This window comes from Xylaria bambusicola (assembly GCF_022495145.1).
Source record: "Xylaria bambusicola strain CBS 139988 unplaced genomic scaffold F5B22scaffold_67, whole genome shotgun sequence".
Classification (NCBI taxonomy): Eukaryota; Fungi; Ascomycota; class Sordariomycetes; order Xylariales; family Xylariaceae; genus Xylaria; species Xylaria bambusicola.
In genome coordinates this window covers 172,490-197,876 of record NW_025953620.1, presented here as the reverse complement: position 1 = coordinate 197,876, position 25,387 = coordinate 172,490, and the positions used below count along the sequence as shown (strand labels likewise).

The 25,387-nt window shown below is 49.7% G+C and overlaps 7 protein-coding genes across 7 annotated transcripts; 4 read left to right on the top strand and 3 right to left on the bottom strand.

Annotated features, from left to right (window-relative positions):
- The first annotated feature begins 24 nt into the window (after positions 1-24).
- On the top strand, positions 25-2,103 carry F5B22DRAFT_626544 (translation initiation factor eIF 4e-like domain-containing protein). The gene is made up of 3 exons (XM_047976258.1): positions 25-953; positions 1,075-1,146; positions 1,256-2,103. The coding sequence occupies exons 1-3, from the start codon at positions 771-773 to the stop codon at positions 1,742-1,744; spliced, it is 744 nt and encodes a 247-aa protein (XP_047826077.1). The 5' UTR covers positions 25-770; the 3' UTR covers positions 1,745-2,103.
- A 326-nt stretch (positions 2,104-2,429) lies between these two features.
- On the bottom strand, positions 2,430-5,941 carry F5B22DRAFT_626542 (AMP-binding enzyme-domain-containing protein). Its single transcript, XM_047976257.1, has 3 exons — positions 5,592-5,941; positions 4,760-5,508; positions 2,430-4,674 (listed from the first exon to the last, which is right to left on the bottom strand). The coding sequence occupies exons 2-3, from the start codon at positions 5,271-5,273 to the stop codon at positions 2,765-2,767; spliced, it is 2,424 nt and encodes an 807-aa protein (XP_047826076.1). The 5' UTR covers positions 5,274-5,508; positions 5,592-5,941; the 3' UTR covers positions 2,430-2,764.
- A 28-nt stretch (positions 5,942-5,969) lies between these two features.
- On the top strand, positions 5,970-7,284 carry F5B22DRAFT_494095 (bola protein). The gene is made up of 5 exons (XM_047972380.1): positions 5,970-6,028; positions 6,101-6,143; positions 6,244-6,486; positions 6,679-6,733; positions 6,788-7,284. Exons 3-5 carry the CDS (start codon positions 6,352-6,354, stop codon positions 7,018-7,020), a joined length of 423 nt encoding a protein of 140 aa, XP_047826075.1. The 5' UTR covers positions 5,970-6,028; positions 6,101-6,143; positions 6,244-6,351; the 3' UTR covers positions 7,021-7,284.
- On the bottom strand, positions 7,043-9,932 carry F5B22DRAFT_494052 (uncharacterized protein). The gene has a single exon (XM_047972378.1). It carries the CDS (start codon positions 9,708-9,710, stop codon positions 7,548-7,550), a length of 2,163 nt encoding a protein of 720 aa, XP_047826074.1. The 5' UTR covers positions 9,711-9,932; the 3' UTR covers positions 7,043-7,547.
- Positions 9,933-10,607: 675 nt separating this feature from the next.
- On the top strand, positions 10,608-18,190 carry F5B22DRAFT_493949 (uncharacterized protein). Its single transcript, XM_047972377.1, has 2 exons — positions 10,608-10,657; positions 10,759-18,190. Exon 2 carries the CDS (start codon positions 11,033-11,035, stop codon positions 17,792-17,794), a length of 6,762 nt encoding a protein of 2,253 aa, XP_047826073.1. The 5' UTR covers positions 10,608-10,657; positions 10,759-11,032; the 3' UTR covers positions 17,795-18,190.
- Positions 18,191-19,021: 831 nt separating this feature from the next.
- Positions 19,022-21,164, top strand: F5B22DRAFT_626533 (uncharacterized protein). The gene has a single exon (XM_047976256.1). It carries the CDS (start codon positions 19,368-19,370, stop codon positions 20,859-20,861), a length of 1,494 nt encoding a protein of 497 aa, XP_047826072.1. The 5' UTR covers positions 19,022-19,367; the 3' UTR covers positions 20,862-21,164.
- Positions 21,165-21,712: 548 nt separating this feature from the next.
- F5B22DRAFT_651379 (ankyrin repeat-containing domain protein) lies at positions 21,713-25,055 on the bottom strand (the record flags this gene model as incomplete). Its single annotated transcript, XM_047979454.1, has 2 exons — positions 21,713-24,682; positions 24,738-25,055. The coding sequence occupies 2 exons, from the start codon at positions 25,053-25,055 to the stop codon at positions 21,713-21,715; spliced, it is 3,288 nt and encodes a 1,095-aa protein (XP_047826071.1).
- Between the last annotated feature and the right edge of the window lie 332 nt (positions 25,056-25,387).

Sequence of the window (25,387 nt, the reverse complement as noted above, 5' to 3'; positions counted from 1 at the left end):
CATGATTGATTCAAACTCGAGGCAGCCCCACTGCAGAAATCAGGAGGAGGAGGGAAAAAAAAAAAAGAGAGAGAGAGAGAGAGACAAGGCCTGAATTCAAAATACCGGTACCCTCTTATTGCGACGACGAAACGCAAAGACGAGGCTATCCGACGACTAACGACTATCTCGCCCTAACCACCATTTGGACTTTGCCTGGAGTTAAAGTCCCTTCCTTCCACTTCTCCGTTTGCAACCCGACTTGTAACCCGACTTCTGGTGAAGTCCCGTCGCTGAATCGTTCATTACCTACGCATTGCCCCTACTGCCCTCTCCCCCTCTCCCCCTGCCCCCTGTGACAAACATTCCTTGTCTGGTGTAGCAGGTCCCGTTGCTGCGACACGATCCCCCGAGAGCGCGCCTCCCACGATATCTGACGACGCACCCACCGACGAACACCTTGAGGGCAAGGCTGCGAAGCCATCCATCAAAGCTGCATTATATCTATATCCATATATATATATATATATATTGGTCCTATTTGGCAGTCGCTATCTTCTGGACATCGTCTCCTTCCTTCCCCCACCTTGATCAACGTCAGGCGCCTCCAAGAAAGAAGGTGCCCCTCCCCCTCATCCTCTCGCTGCCTCGCCAATCCGACCGAGAGAAATTCGCCTGGCATTTCTTCCGTCCATTCATCCATCTGCCAACCCGCCGGTCCGCCTCTCGCACAATCAGTGACTTGTCTTTGTCAATCCTGACGCCCGCCCTACATTCACGCACCACCCAACATGTCTGAGCAAGTCGATCTCACCACAATCCCGATTTCGCCCAATGGCGACAAGCCCGATGCTGCCTCGTCAGCAGAGGATGGCAACATCGTGACTGTCTTCCACGACAAGGACAACTTCAACGTGAAGCACCCTCTTCAGAACAAATGGACTCTTTGGTTTACCAAACCATCGAGCGGCAAGGTAAGTCTGCTGTGTGTCTGTTATAGTGTCCTTGTTCTCGCTGCCCTCTTTCCGCAACCCAAGAACCCACTGTTTCTGTCTGTACTAGCTCATATCGGCTGACATCTCTGTCCACGTCTAGGGCGACAATTGGAATGACCTGCTCAAGGAAGTCATCACTTTTGACACTGTCGAGGAGTTCTGGGGCATTTACGTGAGTAATCTTCCGTCTTCCACCTACCTCTCGGCACGATCGAGCAACGCAACTTCTCCCGCTCATACGCTAAGACCAAACTAACGGACATGTGTCTTGTCTCTGATAGAACAACATTGCGCCCGTTTCCGACCTAGCCATGAAGTCCGACTACCATCTCTTCAAACAGGGTGTGCGACCCGAGTGGGAAGACCCCCAAAACAAGCATGGTGGCAAGTGGTCCTATCAGTTCAAGGACAAGCGCAGCATTGACATCAATGAGCTGTGGCTAGCGACCATGCTGGCCGCTATCGGCGAGACTCTTGAGGACGAAGACGATGGTGAGGTCATGGGTGTCGTTGTCAACGTTCGAAAGGCCTTCTTCCGTATCGGTGTCTGGACACGCACCATTGGCAAGAGTATCCCTAATCGCGGCGATGGCGATGTTTCCGGTGGCAAAGGACGATCCCCCGAAAAGGGTCAGAAGATCCTCCTCGCCATCGGCAAGCGCTTTAAGGAGACCCTAAAGCTTCCGGCCAACGAAAACATTGAATTCTCAGGCCACACTGACGCAGCTCATTCCGGCAGTACTCGTGCTCGCGCCAAGTTCGTTGTCTAGACTTAGGCTCATGGTATCAGAGCTGGCTCATGGCGCAGATATTACCAGGATTGCTTGGCAGGGGCTTTCTGATCAGCCAAATATCTCGATAAGGCATCGTCCATGTTGGCTGAAAACTATTCGCTTGTTGTGTTGACAGGGGAGAAAAAGGTGAATGGTATCTATATCCGGAATGTGATACCAACATGACACCTTCGTTGACTTTCCATACTACTGTACCACATCGTAGCCCAAAATTGGCACGTGGTTTTGCACTATTCTATTGATGCAACGCGGAGTAGGAGGTTTAATTTGGGACACGACAGCAGCCCATATTTCATAATGAAAAGAACAATGATAAAAAAGACATATTTGCATCAGTGTTGAACCCAAACCTCGTGTGAGATATGGTAGTGAATTTAACTTGCTCTAGTGTTGTTACACTTTCCGTAGTGCTACCACTATAGACTTTTGAGGTGTTGCCTAATTGAGGGCATCCCTAGAGAATAGCGCGCACGATATGCCTGTTATAAGCTTTCATTTCCAGGCAAGTAAATTCTAATGTGAAACTAGGAAACTTTCTACGAAACAATGTAAATGTGAAACTATATCTTATTACGATGGAAACTTGGGAGTAAAGGGTAGAAAGACAGACTTGGGGAGAATGGGAAGTGGACTACTAAACATTGAAGACTTCGGAGGGGTATGTAGAATATGGGCTTCAGTGTTTAAGTTGGTCTAGGCATGTGGAATTGTGATATATGTAGGTTGCTGGCTAATATTATATACAGATGAGTGAAGTTGTCCTGCAGAACTAGGTATCAAGGCAGCCAGGTTGGTAAGCGGGTAGGTTAGTAATAGGTATATGATGCTCCCCATTTTCAGATGCAATATGTATATCTCCAAAGCGTCCAAAACCCCTCCAAACCTAAACCTATGAGATGGTTTAAGGTACTTTACAGTAGGCGACCCGGGACATTACCAAGTGATCAAGTCGCCCTTCTATTGATTTTTACTCATCCTCCTTCTATGTTCGGGAACTCACATCTCGTCCCCACTGAAATCGTCCGAGAAGACCTCACGGACGAGATTCTTCTTGTTGATCTTGCCCATGGCGTTCCTGGGGATGTGGTCGACAACCCTCAGGACCTGGGGTATTTTGTAATTGGCCAATCGGCCTTTGAGGGCTCGGCGCATATCCATCGGTTTCCAGCCCTCGGGACAGATGGTTCGATCGAGAATAAGAACGGCACCGACCTTCTGTCCCCATTTGCCTGACGGCACTGCTAAGACCGCCGCCTCAAGAACCTCGGGCAACGATAACAGTTCACGTTCGACTTCTAATGCCGAAACCTTCTCACCGCCGGACTTGATGATGTCTGCGCTCTGCCGTCCTAGGATGAAATACATGGGACCCTTAGCCCAATCTCCACTTGCTGCGCTGCCGGCGGGTGCGGGCACGTTCCGGCGCACTGCGACGTCACCTGTCTTGAACCAGGCACGCTTGCCATCACCAGCAGGCAAGAATTCTTTAGCAGTGGCTATGGGGTTGGCCCAATACTCGCGGAATACATTTGCACCACGTAGTTGGATCTCACCCGCTCGGTCAACTACGTCTTCGGGGATGATTTCATTCGTATCTGTGTCGAACAGGCGCGCTTCAACACCTGGTAGAGGCCATCCCACGCTACCGTCAATGCGATCGTCAAATTCCAGACCACAGGATAACGCCATACCCACTTCAGTCATACCATAGCGTTCGAGGAGCACGTTACCTCGGCTAAGGTCTTTCCAGGCCCGCTTCACCGGCGTCGGGAGTGCGGCAGAACCCGATATGGCGACCCGCATATGTTCAGGACTTATAGCGATACGACCAGCTTGGGCAATTCCTGGAGGCAGCGTCTTGTGTGTAGACAGAAGACGAGTATAGACTGTTGGCACCACAGTGAAGAACGTTATCTTTTCCCTGCACATATTGGCGAATTTATCCTCCAGTGCCGCATTGGTTGTTGTACCATTTGAGGTCACTGTCCCATTGGGTAATGTTATCGAACGAGTGGCTTGTGGGCGGACCACTCCATTCAAGTCTATAGCTAGTTGGCTGATTCTCGCCGACTCCTGAAGCGAGAGAGCCACGCCGGTTGTTTCGGGGTTATTTGACCCAGACGCTAACCGAATGATACCATATATCTCGGCGGCAATCTGACTTATCCTGCTTGTATCCGCTGGTGGCAGTCCCGTCTCTATACTAGCAGGAGTAGTAGCACCTGTGCTCCCTGTTTCCGAGACTGTACGACTCAAAGCACTGGGTAGCGATATGTATGGAAGAGGCTTTCCTGGGATATTTTGGGCACTATCGATAATGTTCGAACCTGGAGATTCGAGGAACGGGTTCGCAAAACGTCGCCATACAGTATCGGCATTGAAAGGGAAGAGAAACTCGATTACACTTCCCGCAAATAAAGGTGTAATGATGGCGTTGACCGTACCGTGAATGTGGTGTAAGGGCAAGCAATGCAGCAGCCTGTCTTGTGGGGTGTACTTCCAGGCTTCGATCAACGCACGACTTTGTGCCGTGAGAGCGGTTTCGGGGATTAGAACCCCCTTTGGCCTTGCCGTCGTCCCTGATGTATACAGCATCATGCCCGCCCCCTCAGTGTCGTTATCCTCTATGATTTTAACAGCATCAAAAGTGGCATTATCCCGACCCAGCCCTAGGTACTTGGGCAGTTCGAATGCCTTGAGGGTTGGCTTGAACTCAGGGTCTGTATTAGGCGAAAGTTCAGGCCATGGTGTTGTGAGCACTTCTTTAGCTTTTGATGCGAACTTGGCAGAATGAAGCAATAAAGATGCCTGAGACTGAGTGAGAATATACTGCAGTTCTGGTGCAGGAAATGGTGGCGAAAGAGGTAATGCAATTGCGCGCGAAGCAAGTATGGCGAGGAATGTCACTAATTCGCACAAGTAAGCGCCGGGTTGTAATTGACCAAAAATTATCATGATAAGTAGGTCTTCAATTTTGGATAGCTTGCATACCAACATAGTCGTAGCCATTCTCTACGAGGAAGGCAATGCGCTCCCCACGGATATCCGTCTTGCCCACAGCAGCGTATATTTGCTCGCGTGTTCGACAAACATCTGGAAGCAGCTCGCCATATTTAAATGAACGTCCAGAAAGACAATGCGCAATAGCCGTTGAATTAGGGTCGTGTCGTGATATGGCATCAAAAATGGGGAGTTTAGGCAAAGCGAATGTGGAAGCCATCCTGTAGGAGGTGAAGGACGCTGACGCTGGGGGTTGTTGAGTCGCGAAGAAACGCTGAGAGCATGTGGTAGTACCTGGACGACGAGAGCTGGTGGTATAAGTAGCGAGCGCACAGCCCGATGCAGGACCGAGATTACTAGGCCCGATGGTATGGAAACTATGAGAAATAGTGCCGACGGACAATGAGTGGAGAAACGAGCATGGAGAGCGGCAGGTGGTTGTGGTGGTCGAAGATATCGAAATACAGACGATCGGACGCAGTCTTGGCCCTCCAAGCAACCGCATGCCGGGTAAGTAATCGGTTCGGTGTGCCGCCGATTCAGGGGTCTTTGAATCTCACCAACAGTGGCAGAGGGGTGGACGGACTGGGGGTGGGTGAGGAGGGGAGGATGGCTTTCCTACCTAGACCGCATATGAAGTGGTTGTTCGATGTCGAGTGGGTTGGGATGTCTGGCCATGGGTTACGTCGGTCGAGGCCAGGACCTGGCCCTGAATGCGACTATGTGACATGAAGACAGTACTGGACATGGACAGTACGGGACGATCAGTACGATTGCAGCATCAACGATAGCCAAAGACTGGGATGAGGGAGGATTCACACACACACACACTCTCTCTCTCTCTCTCTCTCTCACGCATGTTCTCATGTTCTGCACATGTACAGCTAGCTGTAGAGGTGTGCAGAGGTGCGCATCCATGCGGGCCAAGAGCCGTTCCAAGAGTGTTTAGCCAGGCGTTGAATTTGCCGGCAAGTGACGAGAATGGTAGCATCAGCCCACTCTACGCATGTGCTATGTACCTAGATAGATACCTAGGTACATATGTAGTACCTACATGAGTAGGTATGCGAGATGTAGATTCGTCAGTAGGTATGGGCTCGGGTATGGGTAGGGCACGGTAGAGGGGGATGGATGGTGTGGTTCAATCCCGACGATTACTGCCTATGTATGATACAACCGATCATTGATGATTAGGTAGTTTGGCGGTTATTATCTTTTTAGCAAATTGTTGTGATGATGATGTCGATTGGACTCTTCTATGTACTAAGATACCTTACCTATGTACTTAGGTACTTACTTACCTCTAGCTCTCCCACTAAAACCCAATGCTAGGTACCTTATCCGTCTACCATCTGCGACATGACGACAATTCCAAGTTGAGTCTTTCTCTTTTCCCTTGGATTTCAAGCCGACTATAGACATAGAAGCCCTCGTCGTATTTCCCTCATTAGTTTCTGCTCACAGCTCTCCAAAAGCACCGCCCAAAGTGTACCCAGAATCACCCCGGAGGACTGCCGACGGCGTGAGAATCGTGTTGATAGGGCGCCACATCCGGACACCGGGATTCCGCCAGGTCGCATTCGATGTTGCGCCGAACCACGGCCGTAGTTTTACCACTGGCTAGGACAACATTGCCTGCTTTACTATTTCCCAGACGTCTGCTAGCCACGGCAGCAATGGCATCTCAGACTCCCATGGAGGATGCTATCCGGACCAAGGTGCGACTGTCTTTCTATCCGATCTTACTCATTGACCGCGACACCAATTGAAATCTCTTGATTGGTAATATGTATTGCATGCTCAGAGCTGGTCGCATTATGAATGAACCAATGAGGCCAAGGAGTGGACCAAGGAGTGGAAGAGGGATAACAATCATATCGGTAGCTGATTAACGTTCCGATCGTGTATAGGTCACAGATGCTCTCAACCCTTCACGTCTAGAGATTTTCAACGACTCACATAAGCGTAAGTCTCCCTCTATACTTCATGCTGAAACACATTACACTAACACCTCCTCAGACGCACACCATAAGCCCATGCAAGGTAGCACATCAGGCGAGACACACTTCCGCGTCGTCATAACCTCCGAGGCCTTCAGGAGTAAAATGCAGCCCGCACGTCATCGCCTCATCTATGGTCTCCTGCGTGACGAGATGGCGGCGGAGGGTGGCATCCACGCCTTGCAGTTACGCACCATGACGCCTGAGGAGGAAGAGCGTCAAAATGCGAAAGCGGAAGCTGAGAAAGCATAATCACCACGCAAGATTAGCGAGAGGAAGAATGAAACATTAGAGACGATATGACTGATTCAACTCGCTTGGCTGTATGATGAAATGCTGTAGAGTATATGTTGGATACCACTAGATATCTAATGAGACCAATATCGATGCTCAGTTCATTGCCAATCCTGCGTTAAGCTTGACGCCATTTGTATAAAATTCAACGAAGCAGATATAGGGGTCCATCCATGAATTTCCTATAGAGCACCTCATATAGTCTGCCAAGGCGGGGAAGCGAGCGGGCAACAGTGTACATAATAATCATAATCATCATCTCTGAAAGGCAAACCTGCTATACTTGTGAGATCTTAGATCAACTGCAAAGCAGTTCTTGCTCGATGAACTCTTCACATTCCGAAATAGTCTACGCCGTGAACCAACCACGGCGGCTGGGGGGTATATAATCTCCTAAAATGGCAACAACGAATACTCCGACGCCTCCAAGAACTCCATCGCGTACCAATCAACGTACTTGCCCATCTCCGTATCTTGCAATATACTTAATACTTTTGTCCCGACGTAGGGGTGTTCCTTATGGGGGCCGGGCTGGCGATACTCTCCCTTCCAGACAACCGCTTCTTGATGTGTTTCGCAAGTCTGCGTGCACGCCTCCCCTCTGGGTCCTCAGCGACTCTTGCCTTCACCCGTCCTGCAGCAGGTTCAGGGGTAACAGAGGTTCGAGCGGTGTTCTTAGACCGGTTCGAATGGTTGCTGGTCGTGCTGCCGGAGTCAGACCACATCCTACTCTGAGCGTCGGGGAGGAGGCCCAGCGAGACTCGCTTAGTTCCTTCAGACCGGAGCTCGTTGGTCGCAGTCCGTTTCCTGTGCATAGTCGATTCTGAAAGGGACCGCGTTAGACTTTCGCGCTGGGCTGGTCGTGCTTCTATTCCGCCAAAGGATTTGTGGACTGGTATTTGTTGGTTAGCTGCCATATGAGGTAATTGTCGAAGTGCGGTGGGCGATAAGCTAGACACTCGGGCGTCCATCTTCGGTGCTTCAACTGGCTGCCGTATTGGCTCTTTTCCCTTCGACCGTTGCGAAGGTGAAGCATCTGGCTGCACATTATCCCGGGGGTGTGGTTTCGACTGGCCATTAGAAGTTTGAGACTCATTCGAGCCTTGACTGTTAGAGTTTTCTATTTCCTGCCGCACAAGCTTAACCTCATGGGGATAACAATCAAGTATCAGTTGGAGGTTATCGCGTGTCACGACCCTCTCAGTAAATAAAGGATCATCATCAATATCATTGTACCATTCAATCGCCGTCAGCGCTTTGCGGGGAGGTTTCGTCTCATCGCAGTCGTCGACGTAAGGCAAGTATCCATCGACCCAAGCTCTAATGAAATCGTCGTACAAGGATGTTCGAATTCTGCGCCTACGTTGCTGTTGCTGGATAAGTATACATGCCATAATGAAATGATGTATCGTTCCATTATATCTCGGGTATGTAGCTGTATAGTGGACGAATGGAGCTTCCCAGCTCTTCGACGTTATGGCTGGCGGAGCGACCGAATGAGCGGCCGGTGTTACTCCTTGAGAAGAGCCGATGACATTGACTGGTGCAGGATGCATTTGCATTGAGGGTTCGGACCCCGAAGCTAATATACTGTGGAAGTTGTTTGAGCTGGAACCTGCCAGCTGGTAGCTTGACGCCAAACCCGGGCCTAGAGTGTGCTCTTCCCTCTCGGGTGTTAGGTCGTTTTTGGTAGACGGTATGACAAATGGTGATATAATGTTTGTAGGCAAAGAACTCTCGATATCGGTACTACGACCTGAGGTAGCTGCGGCTTTGTTCGGGGTGGCATTGATCTTCAAGTGTGACGAGACAGTGTCTGTTTTAGGTCCACGGTACAACTCGGGCACACGATTATACCTGTGCCTTTTAATAGCGGGGTCCAATTTGGGATTCTCACTTTTAGAAGCGCTCATAGAGCTACGCTCCGAAGACTGTTCTAACGTGCATGGGACAACCTGAGCGGAGGGAGGGGTTGCTAGCATTGGCAAGGATGGTTTGTTAATAGGCAGGAGACTGTAGTTGAGGGCAGCCGGGACTTCAACTTCAAGCTCATCCTCAGGTCCCTGACTGCTCGGTGGAAAATCTGGCAGTTTGGGGTGTTCTGGTGATAAAGTCATGGCGGTAGGCTGTGGTGGCGACTTCTCAGGAAGTTGTGTTAGGAAAGGTTGATCTGGCTTCTCGCTTTCAGCCCTTGGCAGTCTGACATGGTGCTCAGGGCTCGGTGGCCATGACAATGTCTCGCCAGCAGCGTCATCGTCATCGTCGTCGTCGTCGTCGTCGTCTTTGTCGCCGCCCTGGGCATGCGGCTGGGGCGATGACTGGCTTCCAGATGGCTCTGGGACATCCGAATCATGCTCTGGCTGACTCATGGTGTCGGCAGATAGATCCAAACTGGATGTTTTGTTCTGCCGGACATGGGAGGCTTTCACCTGATCCAGCATCTCAGGGGGTACATTGAGAAAGCCGTTGGCGCGTCGGCTAAGATGACTTGCCCATGACTCATATCCGCTCAGAAGTATCTTCTGATTACTGGGTATCTTGACAAATGAGCGCCGAATTTTGGTGTCCCCAAGGATGTCAATATTCGAAAGAGACGAAGCAGGTGTTGAGGAGGCAATCCTGGGAGCTGGGCCAGAGTTGCACGCCATACTTGATTTGCTCTCTTCTTTTCCTCGTTTACTATGTCTTGGAGAGGTTACAAGTTACTGCGGCTCGTAACATGACAGCAAAGGACAAGCCTTTTAGATTCAGGGTTGAGTGGCTAGTACATGACGCATTATCGTTGAGTCTCGCAATGAAGGTGGCATTACGCGGGCAAGTGATGGTTAATCGGGTATGCATGCGAAGTACTTAATTCAAGTGCCATGAACAAAGGGGCGCGCGCATGTCAACGCGAAAAAGGGCGGCTGCGGGGCCGAGATCAATGCGAATTCACGTGATATATAGCTACCTGCCTAGGTACCTTGTACCTTGGGAAGCCGCCCCACGCGGGCGGGCACATTAGTGCCTGGCAGCTAAGGTATTTAAGTACCTACATATATAGGTACCTAGGCACAAATGTACTCACCCAACCTCTACGAAGTACCTAGACAACTAGAGTTGGATGTTCACCTGTGATCTGCTCTACAGAGTCTCTTTAATGGAGCGGGTAAGTACTTACCTTGTCACCTCTAAGAATTGCAATACCTACCTAGAGATACCTACATGTACACGTACCTAGATACTTATATACCCTAGGTAGGTACCTTATATAAGTAGATGTAGGTACCTATCACCTTTAGCTCTGAGCAACGCCGCCACTCCATCACTCCACCACTCCACCTAACTGCGTCACCCAATGCTTCTAGTCTTTGGCTGTCTCAGAACAGAAGTGTATCGCTGCTTTCTCTGCTTTCTCTGCCAACTCTGGCCAACACATTAGATACATACAGCACGATTAAGCATTCCTGTAACGATCGGTTCATCATTTCAACACAATTCTAATCCTCTGCAACCTCCACCACGTTTGAAACCGATTCTTGGGCGCATCTCTCGTCACAGGAATCCTTGCCGACTTCACGTCGTGTAGTTTCGTCATGCTCCTTACAACATCTAGGTAGGCCACTTCCACCAGTAGCTGCTGCCAGACTGCGAAGGAGGAGTTGCTGCCACTTGTTGCTGCTGTCGATGTTCTGACTATCCTTCTCCTTAGTGCAGTTTCCTCGACCAAGTAAGCATGTTGCCGTAGAGCTAGATGATGAACCTGTCGGGACGGATAGATTTACACCATCCATTCTCTGCCACGCGTTTTTACCAAGAGGCGTTACACCAAAACCATGAAGCACTGCAGGTTATGACATTGCCGTGTTTTATAAATCGGAATCCATCGAACCCGCCATTCGACCTTTGAATTCGGGTATTCTCTCTTGACCACGCCGGTAGTCTCGCCCGTTCCCCGTTCTCCTGCTAGCCGGTTCGATTCCACACGACTATGTCGGCGAAGAAACCTCTACCCTCACCCTTGCCTCATTCGAACGGTCTGTCTCCCAGTGTTAGGTCTCGTCGTCCTTCCGCAGCGTCTTCGATAGCCGCTATACCACAAGTCGACAAAGAACACCTTGCTCAGGCACTCGACAAGATCCATACCTCATCCAAAGAGGAAGGCGTGCTTACTACCTTCAACGATCTAGCTCCGCCCGAGTCCATCGATGATGTTGAGAATAAGGGCTTCACGGGGGACTTAGTTCAAAATGGCTTCAGTGGACTGTACTCAAGATTCAAGGAGGCTGTGGGGGTAAGTGGTAAAGACAAGGACAAGCCCGTGGTCGCAGTGTCAGGGGAAACCCCTGAGCTCGTCTCTGCAAATGCCGCCTCTAGAAGGAATCAGGGTACAGGATCAGGGTCGGGGTCGTCGAAGAACGGTGCGCCTTCGTTACCACGGGCGGACACCGGAGTGACTGATACTACTTTCCACTCGTCTGCATCAGAGCCTTTAGACTCCACTGCTACATCGTCCGGCATTTTGGCCAGCGACAATCCAACACAACAGCGTCAATCTATTCAGGCGTCGTCGATTGCCAATCTCCCGGCCTCAACATCCTCGAAATCTGCCTCGTCTAGTCGCCAGAGTCTCCCGCATATGATTAAATCCACGTTACCTGTCCCGACCACGAACGTTAGTAACGTTAGTGCTTTCCGAGATGTGTCGCGTCCGACCTCCTCTCGTACGGAGGAAGATTCTAATCGGAGCAGTCGCATAATAACTGTCACTAAACCCAATGAAGGGCAATCGGCCACATCCCCTGTGTATGCCGATTCTATGGGTCTACCACAACTAGACAAGACATCAGTTTCTAGTCGTTCTCGTCGCGATGATGCGTACAGCATGGATGGTAGTCTAGACTTACCAACGAGCCCTGTCAAACCTCTGAGACCCGCATCGAAAGCTTCTCTCCCAACAACCCCATCTGAACCGAATTTGCTCAGCACGCAGGCTAGACCAACCGCTAGACCTATAACACGACGACCGGCAGTGATTGACCGCATCAACCAATCCCAGGGCTCAGGGAGCCAATCAAGATCATCATCTTACTCAAGAGGAACAGCGGAAGCCAGCCCTGTGAATACGTCTGCGCATAATAGCGTTCATCACGAATCATTTAGCCATGCAAATCGACATGAGCGAATGAGATCGGGGGATTATAGGATTCCGGGTACAACTGTCGACGAAGGGGCACCTGAAATTGTGAGCGCAAAGCTTGAGTCGATGCGTAAACAAGTGCTAAGTAAGCAGTTTTGGATGGCTGATGAGACTTGCAAAGAATGCTTTTTATGCGGTTCTCCATTTACAGCTTTTCGCCGTAAACATCATTGTAGGACGTGTGGTTGCATTTTTGACAGCAGCTGTACCTCTACTATATCGGGTCAACGGTTCGGAGTCCACGGTACCTTGCGAGTTTGCAAAACCTGTTTGAGCATCATCCTCCAAAGACAGGATGGCAACATATCAGAGGAGTCTAATGACGATACATATTTACCTGCGCTATTTCGGGGAAACCAGCCCAAAATTGTTACTCCCTCTACCACTGCAAAGCACACCCGCGACGACGCAAGCTCAGAGCGAACGGATGATATCAATGACGACAGCAGATCAATGACTACGCCTATGATGGCTATCCCTGCGACAAAACGAATTGGCGAGTCGTCTAATCGTAACTCTGCAGTTTTAGAAATTGATACTCACCAGCTTAGTCGACCGAGCTCTTCAAGGTCTCTGCGTTCAATTAATTCTGGACGACCGCAGTCCTCTGGTCACAGGCGCCAACATTCCAAACACAATCTTTGGAATCGTCTGAAACCCCCAGTCAGTGAAAGAGCCCCTTTTCGGAAGTCTGTGAGTGAAGAGGCGACGAAAAGGCCTAGTCTCTCGGCTTTTCATGACGACAATGTCATCGATCCTGATCTAGCCCAGTACATGTCTGATGAGTCGAGCGAAGATGAACACATGAGTATCATGGGAACCATTTCTGGGAGTGAGAATCACTCTGCCAGCATCGATAATGAGAAGTCTAACTTTGGCCCATTCTTGGGAGTCGGCCGCAAAAGTCGGAACAGGGCACTAGCCGAGAAAAGTATGAGCGGTTTTAGCTATACCAGTCGCGGTGTGGATGAATACCATCCACGATCTGCTAGACGCAGAAACTTGAGTGCCGTCAGTGGCCCCCAAGTCTACATCATGCGCTCACCACGGCCAAGAACTGCAACCGTTAGAGGCCCATCTGGGTCGAATGAAACTTTGCCATATTTCGATTCCGCTGGAAGTTCCAGTGTGGCTCGATTAACTCGAAGCTCTTCAATGAAGGGAGAGAAAGAGCCTCGTTTGGAACTCAACCCCGCAAGTATGATGCATGTTCATAAACTCCTACGCCAACTCCTGGAGGATTCGGGGATTCGAAATGTGGTTGCTTGGGAAAAGGCACTAATTCCTATCCTTCTGAAATGTACTTCATGCGTTGATCCAGATATACATCGCGGGGACGACATTGATATTCGGCATTATGTGAAATTGAAAAAAATTCCTGGTGGTCGGCCGAGCGATACCACTTACGTCCCCGGTGTGATTTTCACGAAGAAGCTTGCCTTGAAGACCATGCCTCGCCGCATGTCTAATCCTCGAGTTGTCATTATTTCATTTCCCATCGAGTACCAGCGGCACCAGCACCATTACATGAGCTTGCAGCCAGTCATTGAGCAAGAAAGAGAATTTCTTAGACAACTAGTTAACAGGATCATTGCCTTAAGACCGCAATTGCTTCTCACGGAAAAAAGCGTATCCGGGGTTGCGCTACAGTTTCTTTCTGAAGCGAAAATTGCAGTCGCTTATAATGTCAAGCCATCGGTGCTCTCTGCTGTTTCGAGATGCCTGGAAACCGAGATCATATCATCTGTTGACATGCTCGCTCTCCCTCCAACCCAATTTCAAACTGGAAAAAGTACCGGCTTTGAAGTGAAGACTTTCGTCAATGAAGAAATCCCTGGGCGTAAAAAAACGTACATCTTCCTGTCTAGCAATCAGGAGGATTTAGGCTGTACGATTGCTCTAAGAGGAGCGCCCACTTCAGTGCTTGCAAAGTTGAAGCATATAACCGAATTCATGGTATATGTTGTTTATAACTTGAAACTCGAGTCATCCCTCATGCGTGATTCCCTCATTCAACTCCCTACCACTGAAGATTTGAGTAGAGGTTCTACCCAACAACACTCAGACGAGAATGCTTCTTTCACTGGAACTACGGAAGCGGATGCATTGGAGTCTCAAAAAAGGGCGTCACTCACAACGACATCAGAGATTCCTGTGACGAGCCAGCCTAGTGATGAGACATCATCTAACACGATTGAGCCAAGCATCGGCGGTCCGACCGAGGACAACTCTTCACAACCTAATGACCCAGCGCGCAGGTTAATATCCCTCCACGAAAAGCATTCTTCCCACGACAGCCTGGTCCCAGAAGACGTACCTGCACCTACCTTTTATAGTGACATGGTCGCAAAATACGAAACGAAGATTCTCTCTGCTTCGCCATTTGTTAAGTTCGCTCAGCCTTACCTTTTAATGAATGCTCGAGAACAGGAACGCAGATTAGTTCATCTTAAACGGCTTCGCGACCAAGATGTCATTGAAGAACGTGTCGATGAAGAGAAACCCAAACCGCAAAAATTCCAATTGATAAAGCCGGAGATGGTGCATCAGACTGGCCAGAAGGCACCTCGACACATTATGGAAGTGCTGCATGCTGTCCATGATGCCGAGTATGACAAAGCTCTCTACAACTATCAAACACAGACGCGTTCTTGGGAAAATTATATCCAGGGAAATCTTGACCTTTTCAACCCATACGCTCATCAGAATATCGTAGTGTTGTATTCTGTGACATGCACAGATACTAAAATTCCGTGTGTGGAGCCACAGCTCATTGCTTTAGGCTTCTATGATGATCACGCGGAGAATGGGAACAGTCTGGATTCGGACTGCACATTAGGGCAATATATTGAAGACGTGTGTATGGGCGCTGAAACGATTTGTGAAGCAGAAACCTGTGATCGCAAATTGTACCAGCATCACAGGACTTACGTTCATGGTGAGGCGCGTATCACGCTCTTCGTCGAGTACGAGGTCAATGACGTATACCGAGGAGATAGCATCATGATGTGGAGCTATTGCAAAATCTGCAAACGTGAGACGCGCGAGATGGAGATGTCTGCGTCTACCTGGAAATACTCGTTCGGCAAGTATCTCGAATTATCATTCTGGAGCCGGGGCACCCATTTGGTCAGAGATGAGGAGTTGGGGGGTTGGAACTGCCCCCACGACCATCACCGAGACCACATCCGCTACTTTGGCCTCGACGACAAGATTGTTCGGATACACTACGACCCAATTGACCTGCTAGAGATCATTGTACCTCGCGCCAGGATTACTTGGAAAGTGGAACACGACCTCAATATGAAAAATGAGCTATTCACTCACTGCCAAGATAGGTGGACACGGTTCACTGCTTCTGTGAAAGCTAGGCTCAAGGCTATAAGGCTCGACAACCTTATCCCAGAGAAAGTCGAACCATGCAAGGCAGAGATCGAACGGTTGACGAAGAAAATTCAAGATGAACATACCTCTCTTATTAAAAAGCTACAAGAGAAATACATGAATTCAAGGTACTACGAAGTAATTCCTTTTAACATCGTTATCCGCGAAATGTTAGTCAAGGTAACTGAATGGGATGCCACGTTCGCCAAATTCGAGGCCGACTTTCTCCCTTCTGACAAGGACATACGAAGGCTCACCCTGATTCAGCTGCGTAAGATGTTCACAGATGAGTCAAAAGAAGCGTTATCTACACATGAGGCTGCTACTGAAATGACAGAATTAAAAGATAACCAACAAGTCGCTGCCGAGAGTAGTTTGAAAGAAGACATACAACCCCAAGACATACCTATTGATAACAGTCAGTCAGAAACAGCTGACGCAGATTTGCCTCGGATTGCTACTCCCCAAGAAGGTACTTTGGGATCTACCCCGGAGGCCACGCTGGAACGCATTGAACCGCTAGATCTAGCCACGCCAAAATCTCCAGTACAGAACGCCCTCGCTCCAGATCAGGCCCCCAAGAGCACCGTAACAACCCCATCGCTACCAGTTCCCGAAACACCAGAAACGCCTTTTACCCCACTGCCCATCCCCTTTAACCCAATTCCCAAGACCCCTCAGATGTCGGTGGCAGAACAAGTTGAACAATTACGCCGCAAGCAGCAAGCTGCGTGCCTAGAAAATGCCGGCCGCCCAGTGGCAAAGGCTAGCACACAGTCAGGTACCACAGCAAGCTCTTCGAAAATAGGTTTGGAACACGGCTCAGCCCGTAGGATGGGATCGAACGTGTCGCCGCCTATGGTCCGCGCTATTTCACAACCAGTGAGCAGTTTACCGACACTGCATCGTGTTAGTTCTGCTATGGGCAGGAAATCAATCGGCATGACTAAAGAAAAGGACAAGACGGCATTGCCAGATGTCCCAGTTGGCAATGAACTTCGTAAGGCCGCGACCAGTGAGCTGATCAAGCCTGAAAAGAAGCTTTTTGGCTCCAAGCAACACCGCAAAAGCGGTCAATCTTCTATACCACGGTTTGTAGGGATGAGGGAAACTAGGGTTTCCACCATCCGCAAACACTTCGAACAACTAAGCCGCGAGTTCGAAAAGGAACGTGAGAAAGACAGGAAGAAACGGGCAGCAAATATGTCGCATTCCCGACCGTTCCTTCAGCACTCAAAAACTAGGGCTACTGTTGAAGTCTACCAAGATGTTGATGATGCAGTTAATGAGCCTCTACCAGTGGAAGATGACCAAGCAGCGGGAAAAGACATAGTCGAATCAAATGCCCCAGTATCAAACTCGGTCACTGTAGCAGAAGCTGCCGTAGCTCAGGAGCTGGTACCGACTGCTGAGCCAACTCCTGAAAGCCCTTCTCAGAACGAGGAAACCGCCGAAGTCGAGGTAGATGACCCAGCTCACAACACAAGCGTTGGTCACACAGATGACGAACAAGGGGATAGTGACACGGAGAATTCCATTATTGATGGGAGTACTCTGGAAGAGATTGCCGAGTCTCTTGATTCGAGCACTGAAATACCACTCGAGCTTCCCAAACATGACAGAATGAACTTTATGAAAGCGCTCTCAAACTTCTGGAATGAACGATCTGCGAGCCAGTGGCCTCCGCTGGACTACCCTCTTGATGCTTCTGATCATATTTTCATAGACTCCGACATCATTGTTCGGGAGTATGAACCAAGTTCCGTTATTGCTTTCGCTCTCAGCTCTGAGGACTACAAGAACAAGCTCCAGCGATTTCACAACCGAAAGCCTGGCCAGACAGCTCAATTGTCGTCTTCGGATACGGATGGGATGGAAGACAGTGAGCTCGACCTTGAGGGGCCGGTGACAGATGGACGTCTAGAGACAAGCCTGATTCATAACTCTAGTAGCCACTTCAAGTATCAGTTTGCCGAGGGATCAGCAAAGATGCTTGTTAAAATATTCTATGCCGAGCAGTTTGATGCGCTTCGCCGCAAATGTGGTGTAGCAGATCGAATAGTGGAATCATTATCGCGATGTGTACCATGGGATTCGAAAGGTGGCAAGACGAAATCGGTGTTTCTCAAAACGCAAGACGATCGTTTAGTCATGAAGGCAAGTCGGTGATGTACTCCTCCCTCGATTTGCGTCTCAAACTAACTCTGGCCTGGATAGTCGTTGTCGCAGGTCGAAACCCAAGCTTTTCTGAGATTCGCGCCAGCATATTTCAGCATCATGGCAGAGGCTCTGTTCCACGAATTGCCCTCTGTGATTGCCAAGATGCTGGGTTTCTTTCAAGTTGTCATCAAGAACCCGGTAACTAACACAGAAATCAAGCTTGACCTACTGCTGATGGAGAATCTGTTTTACGACCGTGCCCCGACACGCATCTTCGATCTCAAAGGTTCAATGAGGAATCGAAAAATCAACGCTACTGGCGAGAAGGACGAGGTTCTGCTAGATGAAAATATGGTGGAGTATATCTACGAGTCTCCCTTGTTCGCGCGAGAACATTCGAAGAAGCTACTAAGGGCATCAGTCTTCAACGACACACTCTTCCTAGCACGGCAAGATGTAATGGATTATTCGCTGATGGTCGCCGTTGACGAAGCGAAAAAGGAGCTCGTAGTAGGCATCATTGACTGTATTCGCACCTACACGTGGGACAAGAAGCTCGAGAGCTGGATCAAGGACCGTGGATTTGCTGGCGGCGGTCGAAATCGGCCGACCGTCACGAGCCCTAAGGAGTACAAGTCACGGTTTCGAGAAGCTATGTCAAGGTAGGTGATTCTTATGTTTTATACGTGGAGACTTGGTGCTAAATTTCCTTCAGATACATTTTGCAAGCGCCAAACTGTTGGCATCAATTTAATGCACCGACGGCTTTGAGCAGGCAGCGTAGTGATGCGAACCATCAAGGCGACGATGGTACACCAAACGAAAGTGCGCCATAGGGAGTGGCTACTGCATGCTTATAGAAATATGAGTGTAGAATATATTTCAAGGGAGAGAAATTGGGAGGTTTGAGGCGTCACGAGGATGAGCCGTGGGTGTGGGTGGTGAGAAATTGAGTAGTTATATGACGTGGTGACGCACAATATGGACATTCGGATAATGAACGAGTATACGCCTTTGATTTTAGAAGATACCCACATGAATTAACTCTGTCGTTTATGATCAGTTGAGATATATGAGATTTGTACGGTGAATGGGGGTATCAGTCAACTTTATGCGGCACAGTCCTAGGCACAGTTCTAGGCACAGTCCTAGGGCTCTCACGACGCATGTGGTGATATGCTTGTATCGAGGGTCCAATATTGCATCGAACAGCCTACCTAGGTAATGGGTTCCACTCTTGGAAACATTTGAATTTCTGCCCTTTGCGTGTCAGCCAAGACGTCCATTCCAGTGTACCTACTACTAGATACGTACTTCATCCATAAATACCTGTAGAGAGCTAAATTGCATGCTAAAAAGAAGGGACCTACCTACCCGACCTAGGTAACCTGTCAGGAGTTTATGTAGGTACTTGCTTAGGTACTTACTTTGGGTATTCGGTGTCAATCAAGGACGAAGCTTCCACTTCGCATCATTGCCAGTTTCTGGAAACCCTCCAGTGATATGCCTGAAGTCAGTTGAATCTACCTGTGCGCGCCTTAACTCCATCTTCAGCTCAAGGCATAAAAAGAATGAATGCGACATGTCGATAGAGCTGAACTGGGATACGCTAACAGGGGGACCTGACGGTGCTGCCTTGGCAGAGCGTATCCGTGATTTCATCCACGTCAAATTCCAGGCTGTGCCCTTGCCGCGCTTCATCAAGTCCGTCACCGTCCACGAGTTTGACTTTGGGAAAATCCCCCCCTCCGTGGTTCTCAAGGACATATGTGACCCTCTGCCTGACTTCTACGAAGAGGACTACGAGCCCGACGAAGAAGACGACGCTGAGGGCGATGACGACGATGACGACGGCGTGCCAGATGCTATACGCACTGCAGAGCGAAGGCGTAGGGCTGAGAAGCGCGCTCGGGATGGGGGAGCCGGCGACCATGTTCCCGCCGGGGGCCAAGGCGGTGCCAGCGGAGCTGCGACGCCGTTCAGCGAGGGCTTCTTCCCGCCGCATATTCACATTGCCGGCCTCAGAAATGCACCTGGACCAGCTGATCTAAGTAGCCCGTTTCTCGGCCTAGGAGTACCGCCACATGGGATGCCTGGCGGCCCTTCTACAATGCATTATTTTCAGTCGAAACTCATGTCCGGTACCCAGACACCACTGGCCGCTGTCGCCGGCGCACATCGTCTGAGCGGCTGGCTCGACGCGACCGCTCAATCGCGAGCACAATCAAGTCCTACTCACCTCTCTGCGGCGTCGAACTCGGTCCACGGAAGGCACCTGTCGCAGGGTTCTATATCAGTGGAGAACTACCCGAATTCGTTAATGGTGCCACAGACACTAGGAGAAAAGCACAGCGTCTCAACATTGTCGCCGACGGCATCGCGCCCGCCTACCCGCGACGCGGGGACAAGTCCACGCCTAGGATCAGGCTTTGAAGCGCGTTTTGGAAACGACGCTTCGCGTACCTATGCTAGATCCAAGGCAACCGTAGCCGTGGAAGATGAAGACGACGATGACGAAGGTGGCGAAAGATTTCACCAGGAGCCACGGCCCGACGACATGCAAGCGGTTTTCCGCATCCGATACGCGGGGGATGTGCGGCTTGAGCTGACGGCCATGATCCTCCTCGACTACCCGATGCCAAGCTTCGTGGGGATCCCGTTAAAGCTTAACATCACCGGCCTGACGTTCGACGGTGTGGGTGTCATCGCATACATTAGGAAGCGTGTGCATTTTTGCTTCCTCAGCCCCGAGGACGCGGTTGCTGCCGTTGGTGAAGATGACGACGGCGAAGAAGATGAGGCGGGGGCTCAGATGGCGGGGTATGCGCATGCTAGACCCGGTCATCAGAGTACGGGCAGCGAGGACAGGACACATAGCTCACCCGGCCCAAAGGGCAAGGGGAGAGTAGGTGGCTTACTTCAGGAGATTCGTGTTGAGAGCGAGATCGGACAGCGCGAGGGTACGAAGCAGAGCCTGAAGAACGTGGGTAAGGTCGAGAAGTTCGTACTCGAGCAAGTCCGACGGATATTTGAAGAAGAATTCGTATATCCTAGTTTTTGGACATTCTTGGTTTAGAGCTTGTATGACTAGAGAAGTGAGGTTCGGTAGTATTAACGCCGTATAGATTGAACGGGGGCCTTATCATTGGCACACAGCGTTATAGAGGTTACGAAAAATACGAACCCAATACACTCTGGGTCTGGACTACCCATAGTATAGAATGTATCATCTCTCACTAGTTGAACATAGCCTTCAACAGTCAAGCAATGTAAGCAAAACATCGGACTATATATAAGTTGCTAGCGCAGTGATACTTATATACTGACCTATGTAAAAATCGGATATATGTGCTACCTGCTATTACAAGGCCAATTATATATGGAACTTTGACGATTTGTTAAAACATTAGGTTAGGCTGCTTCAGCTATAAATCTTACATGATACAAGTTTAGGTCTCGGCGCTATTACGTAGATCATAGGTAAGAGGAGAAGCCGGATACCACGCCACGATATGACATTGAAGATAAAAACCATTGATAATTTTTTCGACAACAAGGCTATATGAGTCTCAGTATCATGGCGGCGCTAGATGATAAGGCTCGGGAATTTATTAGGTTAGTATTCCCTCCTCAGCTTAACCATAAATATCTGGGTTCAAGACTCCACGGGCTACGATATACTGAACATAGGGCCTATACAATAATTCATAAAGAGCAAGTATTGTAGATGTGATAAGAAGCCATGACCCTATTTCCAAGTGGCCTATTTATGTCATTGTATCTGAATACAAACCTTCCCGGAGTATTTTCCTTTCCTTAGGTACTCATACGCTTCTTTAAACTCTCCTATAGATAAAGTCCCTAATGTACAATACGTGAAGATGAATAATTTTAAATTAGAATATGGCTAGACTACTTGCCAATCAATTACCATTCCCCCTCCTCTTCGCTATCCCCCTCTTCGTCGCTATCCCCCTCTTCATCGTTATCCCCCTCTTCGTCGTTATCCCCCTCTTCGTCGTTATCCCCCTCTTCGTCATTATCCCCCTCTTCGTCGCTATCCTCCTCCTCTTCGGCGTCATCAAGCTCTGCAAAGAAATCGTCCTCACCATCATCGGATTCCTCATCCAAGTCATCAAGCGCAGGACACTGAGCCACCAACTGCGGCTCCGGCTCGTTGATGAAAGCAATATTCAGTCGATATTTCTCCGCAAGCTTCTGACGATACGCAGAATTGCCGGCGTAATTCAATATCTCGAGCACGCGGTCTGTCCCAGACGCACCTTGCTTGTTCCTTTGTTGATATGGAACACCCCGTTCCACACACGCAACGATACAGTAAGCCGAGTCTTCAGCAGGAGTGTCTAGGCCCCAGGGATGTGTTTCGTCGTTGGGTTGATAAGTCTCAGCGACATCGCATATCATATGGACGAGCGTGTTCCCATCTTCGTCGTGAACAGTATGATCCAGGCCGTGTTTGAATAAGAGAGAAAAGGCCACGGGATCCTGACGGCGACAAACAGCTTTTGCGTAGTAGAGCATCAAGTCCCTCCGACACTGTGGGATTTGCGTTACATCTACACGTTGAGTTTCATGGTCAAGCAATGGATCCGAGAACATTGCCCGGACCAATCTTAACGATGAATTTTCGATTGCCCATCCGAGAGGAGTCGTACCCTCAAACCCACGTATGGTCACGGAACTAAGCCTACGCTGAAGTCTTAGGGTATGATGTTGGCTATTCGATCTCACTGGAAGTAATTTGTGAATATCAGCATCGAGCGAGACTAGTACGTGGACGAGTACGACCCAGTTGAGTGCGGTAAGCATATGCAATGGAGTTGCTAGGGCCTTACTAGCCTGGTCTGGGACTGTAAGAATATGATCAACATTCAATGCCCCAGAATAAACGAGGGCATCAAACATTTCGAGTTGATTTCTGGGGGCATTGATCAAGGTGTGCCAATGTGTTGAGATTTCCTCGTCAGTGGGCGTGGAGTAATTCTTGTGGCGAACTATTTCTTCCACAACATCATCTAGTCCAAAAGTGATAGCCATATCAAGTAGACTCATGTCAGAATCCAGCGACTTTTTGCTTGGATGTGGGATATTGTAGATAGAAGCGCCATATTCCAAGAAGACATGGATCATCCCAGTGTCACGCTGAAGAGCAGCTACAGTCGTCAGTAGTCTTCCGTCTTGTGTATATTCGTCGGGATCCGCTCCGTTTCTCAACAACACCTCAGCAGTGCTGGTTTTTTGGCTCGAACAAGCAACAAAAAGCAGACTCTCTCCTTTCTCATTCCGGCAGCTAAGAGAGGCTCCTTGTTCAATCAAAAATTCCAAACAATCCTCACTCCCAGTGGCAACAGCATCAAAGAGCAGCTGGCTGCTGTGAATCTGAAGAGTGGTTTCTGGGAATTGCTTCAATATGTAATAGAGCCCTTCGCTTATATCTATGGCGATGAAATCATCTATAAGGTTCTCAAGCATTTCCCTGCACGGTGGGTTGAATCCGTAATCAAGTAATAATTTAGCGATGTCGAAGTTTGTTTCCCTTATGGTTTCCGCCACTAAGTCAGGTCGGCTCTCGAATGCGGAGTCTATAGCCTTTTTGTGTGGGAGTAGTAGAGCTGCTACTTGAGACTGGTCCTCGTGTGATCGTGGCAGTGTACAAAGTAGGCCGAAGGCCTGGGCAATGTGGTCATCGGCAGGTATATGAGGCTTTGTACCCATAGGCCCCATGTTGAGCGCAATGGCGGCAGAATCAGTGGCTTCTTCCATTGCGTGAAGCAGCGCCCGTGAAGTGTTAAGCATAGCTCCGTTTGGGGCCTTTCGTACCTCCTCCGACTCTAACATCGCGGCCCTTTGGAGAGCCCCAGTGGGGGGCAAAGATCCATATCCATCAGCAACAAGATGCACATCAGCGCCTAAACTTAATAGCGTCTTGACCACGTCAGCTCTGTGGAATGAAGCAGCTTCCATGAGGGCTGTGGCTCCATCGGCTCCCCGTTCATCAACACCTATTCCATGTTCAATGAGTCTATTCACAAGCTCCAGTCGGTATTCAGTCTGGTTTGATGAGCGAGGTGATGGGAAGTCAGGAGCCCCTGCAACAGCAATGAGATGGAACCAAACAGGGTTGGGTCTATGTTCGAAAAGGTAGGGTTGTGGGATGGCACCAAGATCGAGGAGCCGCAGAGCCTCGGCATAATAACCGACTAAACAGGCATGTCCTAAAGCATTGAATGGCCCGAGCTTATCATTTATGTCTGCGCCGTGTTCCAGAAGGAGGTCAATAATAGCCCAATTGCCTCGAAAAAAAGCATAGGCTAGCGGTGTCATTCCATTGTGATCACGAACTGTAACATCAGTCTGGTATCCTCCGTTAAGTATGCCCAATACGGCATCCCAGAACTCGGCGTTACAGGCGGCATGGAGGGCAGTGAACCGATCATTGTCCGTTCCCGTGTATCGCGTCGTCAGATTCACGGATGCCCCGCGCGAGAGAAGGAGTCTTGTGGTGGACTTGTGTCTGTGGCAGATGGCAGTATGAAGAGGGGTCCAAAGAGGTGTGCCTTCGAAATCGGGAAGCATAGCACACTGACAGAAGTGGCGCGAGAGTGCATTGATGTCCGCGCCATTGTCTAGGAGCAAGCTGACGAGCTCGTCATTGCCCCACGCGGCAGCGATATGAAGAGGAGTCCAATAGCATTGATCTGGAAAATTCAGGCCGACGTGCGAGCCGTAGCCGTCCAGCTTATTGTACCGGTCCTCCAGGAAGTAGTCTACTACGTAACTGCCGAGGCCAACATGCTTTAGAATCCATGGAGGCAATCCAACGACCATTTTTACGTGGCGATCATCGCGCCGGACGAAAGAGAGGTGATTTTCCTCCTATAAAAAAATTAGCAATATGCGCAAGCTCGAGTCCATGGATAATAGGGTGGACCTCGAATGGTTGAGATTGGAGACGGGGATGAGCATAGCGCAAGTCACTTAACGTCAACCATCTCGAGTGTCTTTGGACCCAGGCGACATCCGGATTAGCACCGGCATCCAACAGGCGCTGAACAATGCTGACATGACCTTCATCACAAGCCCAGCACATGACGGCAGGGTCTTCCTGCACATAACGGTACAAGAGGGGCGTGAGGGCGGCGTGAAAAGCACGACAGGACCGGGTCCATGATGACAAGTCGGCCGGGCCGTCAAGATAGCCGGCTATCTCGTACAGGAGCTCGACGGGCAGATGGAGAGCGGAGGGCATTGCCGGCAATACTCGATTCTTTCTTGTTCGCAGTCGGGTGGCATTCCGCTGTCTGCTTGATGAGCAGTCCAAACCAGCGGCGTTGTTGCCAAGACCAGCACGCTTTGAAATTAGGTACCACGTCACAGAGCCTGGGGTACCGGTATTAGCGCCATAAGTAGCTACCTAGCTGCTGGATGTAGGAGTTCAGGAAATATTCAGACCTCTGGAACTGTCTCACACGGGGTTATTCAGCTCACGGTGATATGAGACATATTGACATCAGGAGAGGGCTGTGGAAATGGATTGGCTGTGTATCTACATACATACCTACAGACCCTAGGCCAGTCCTA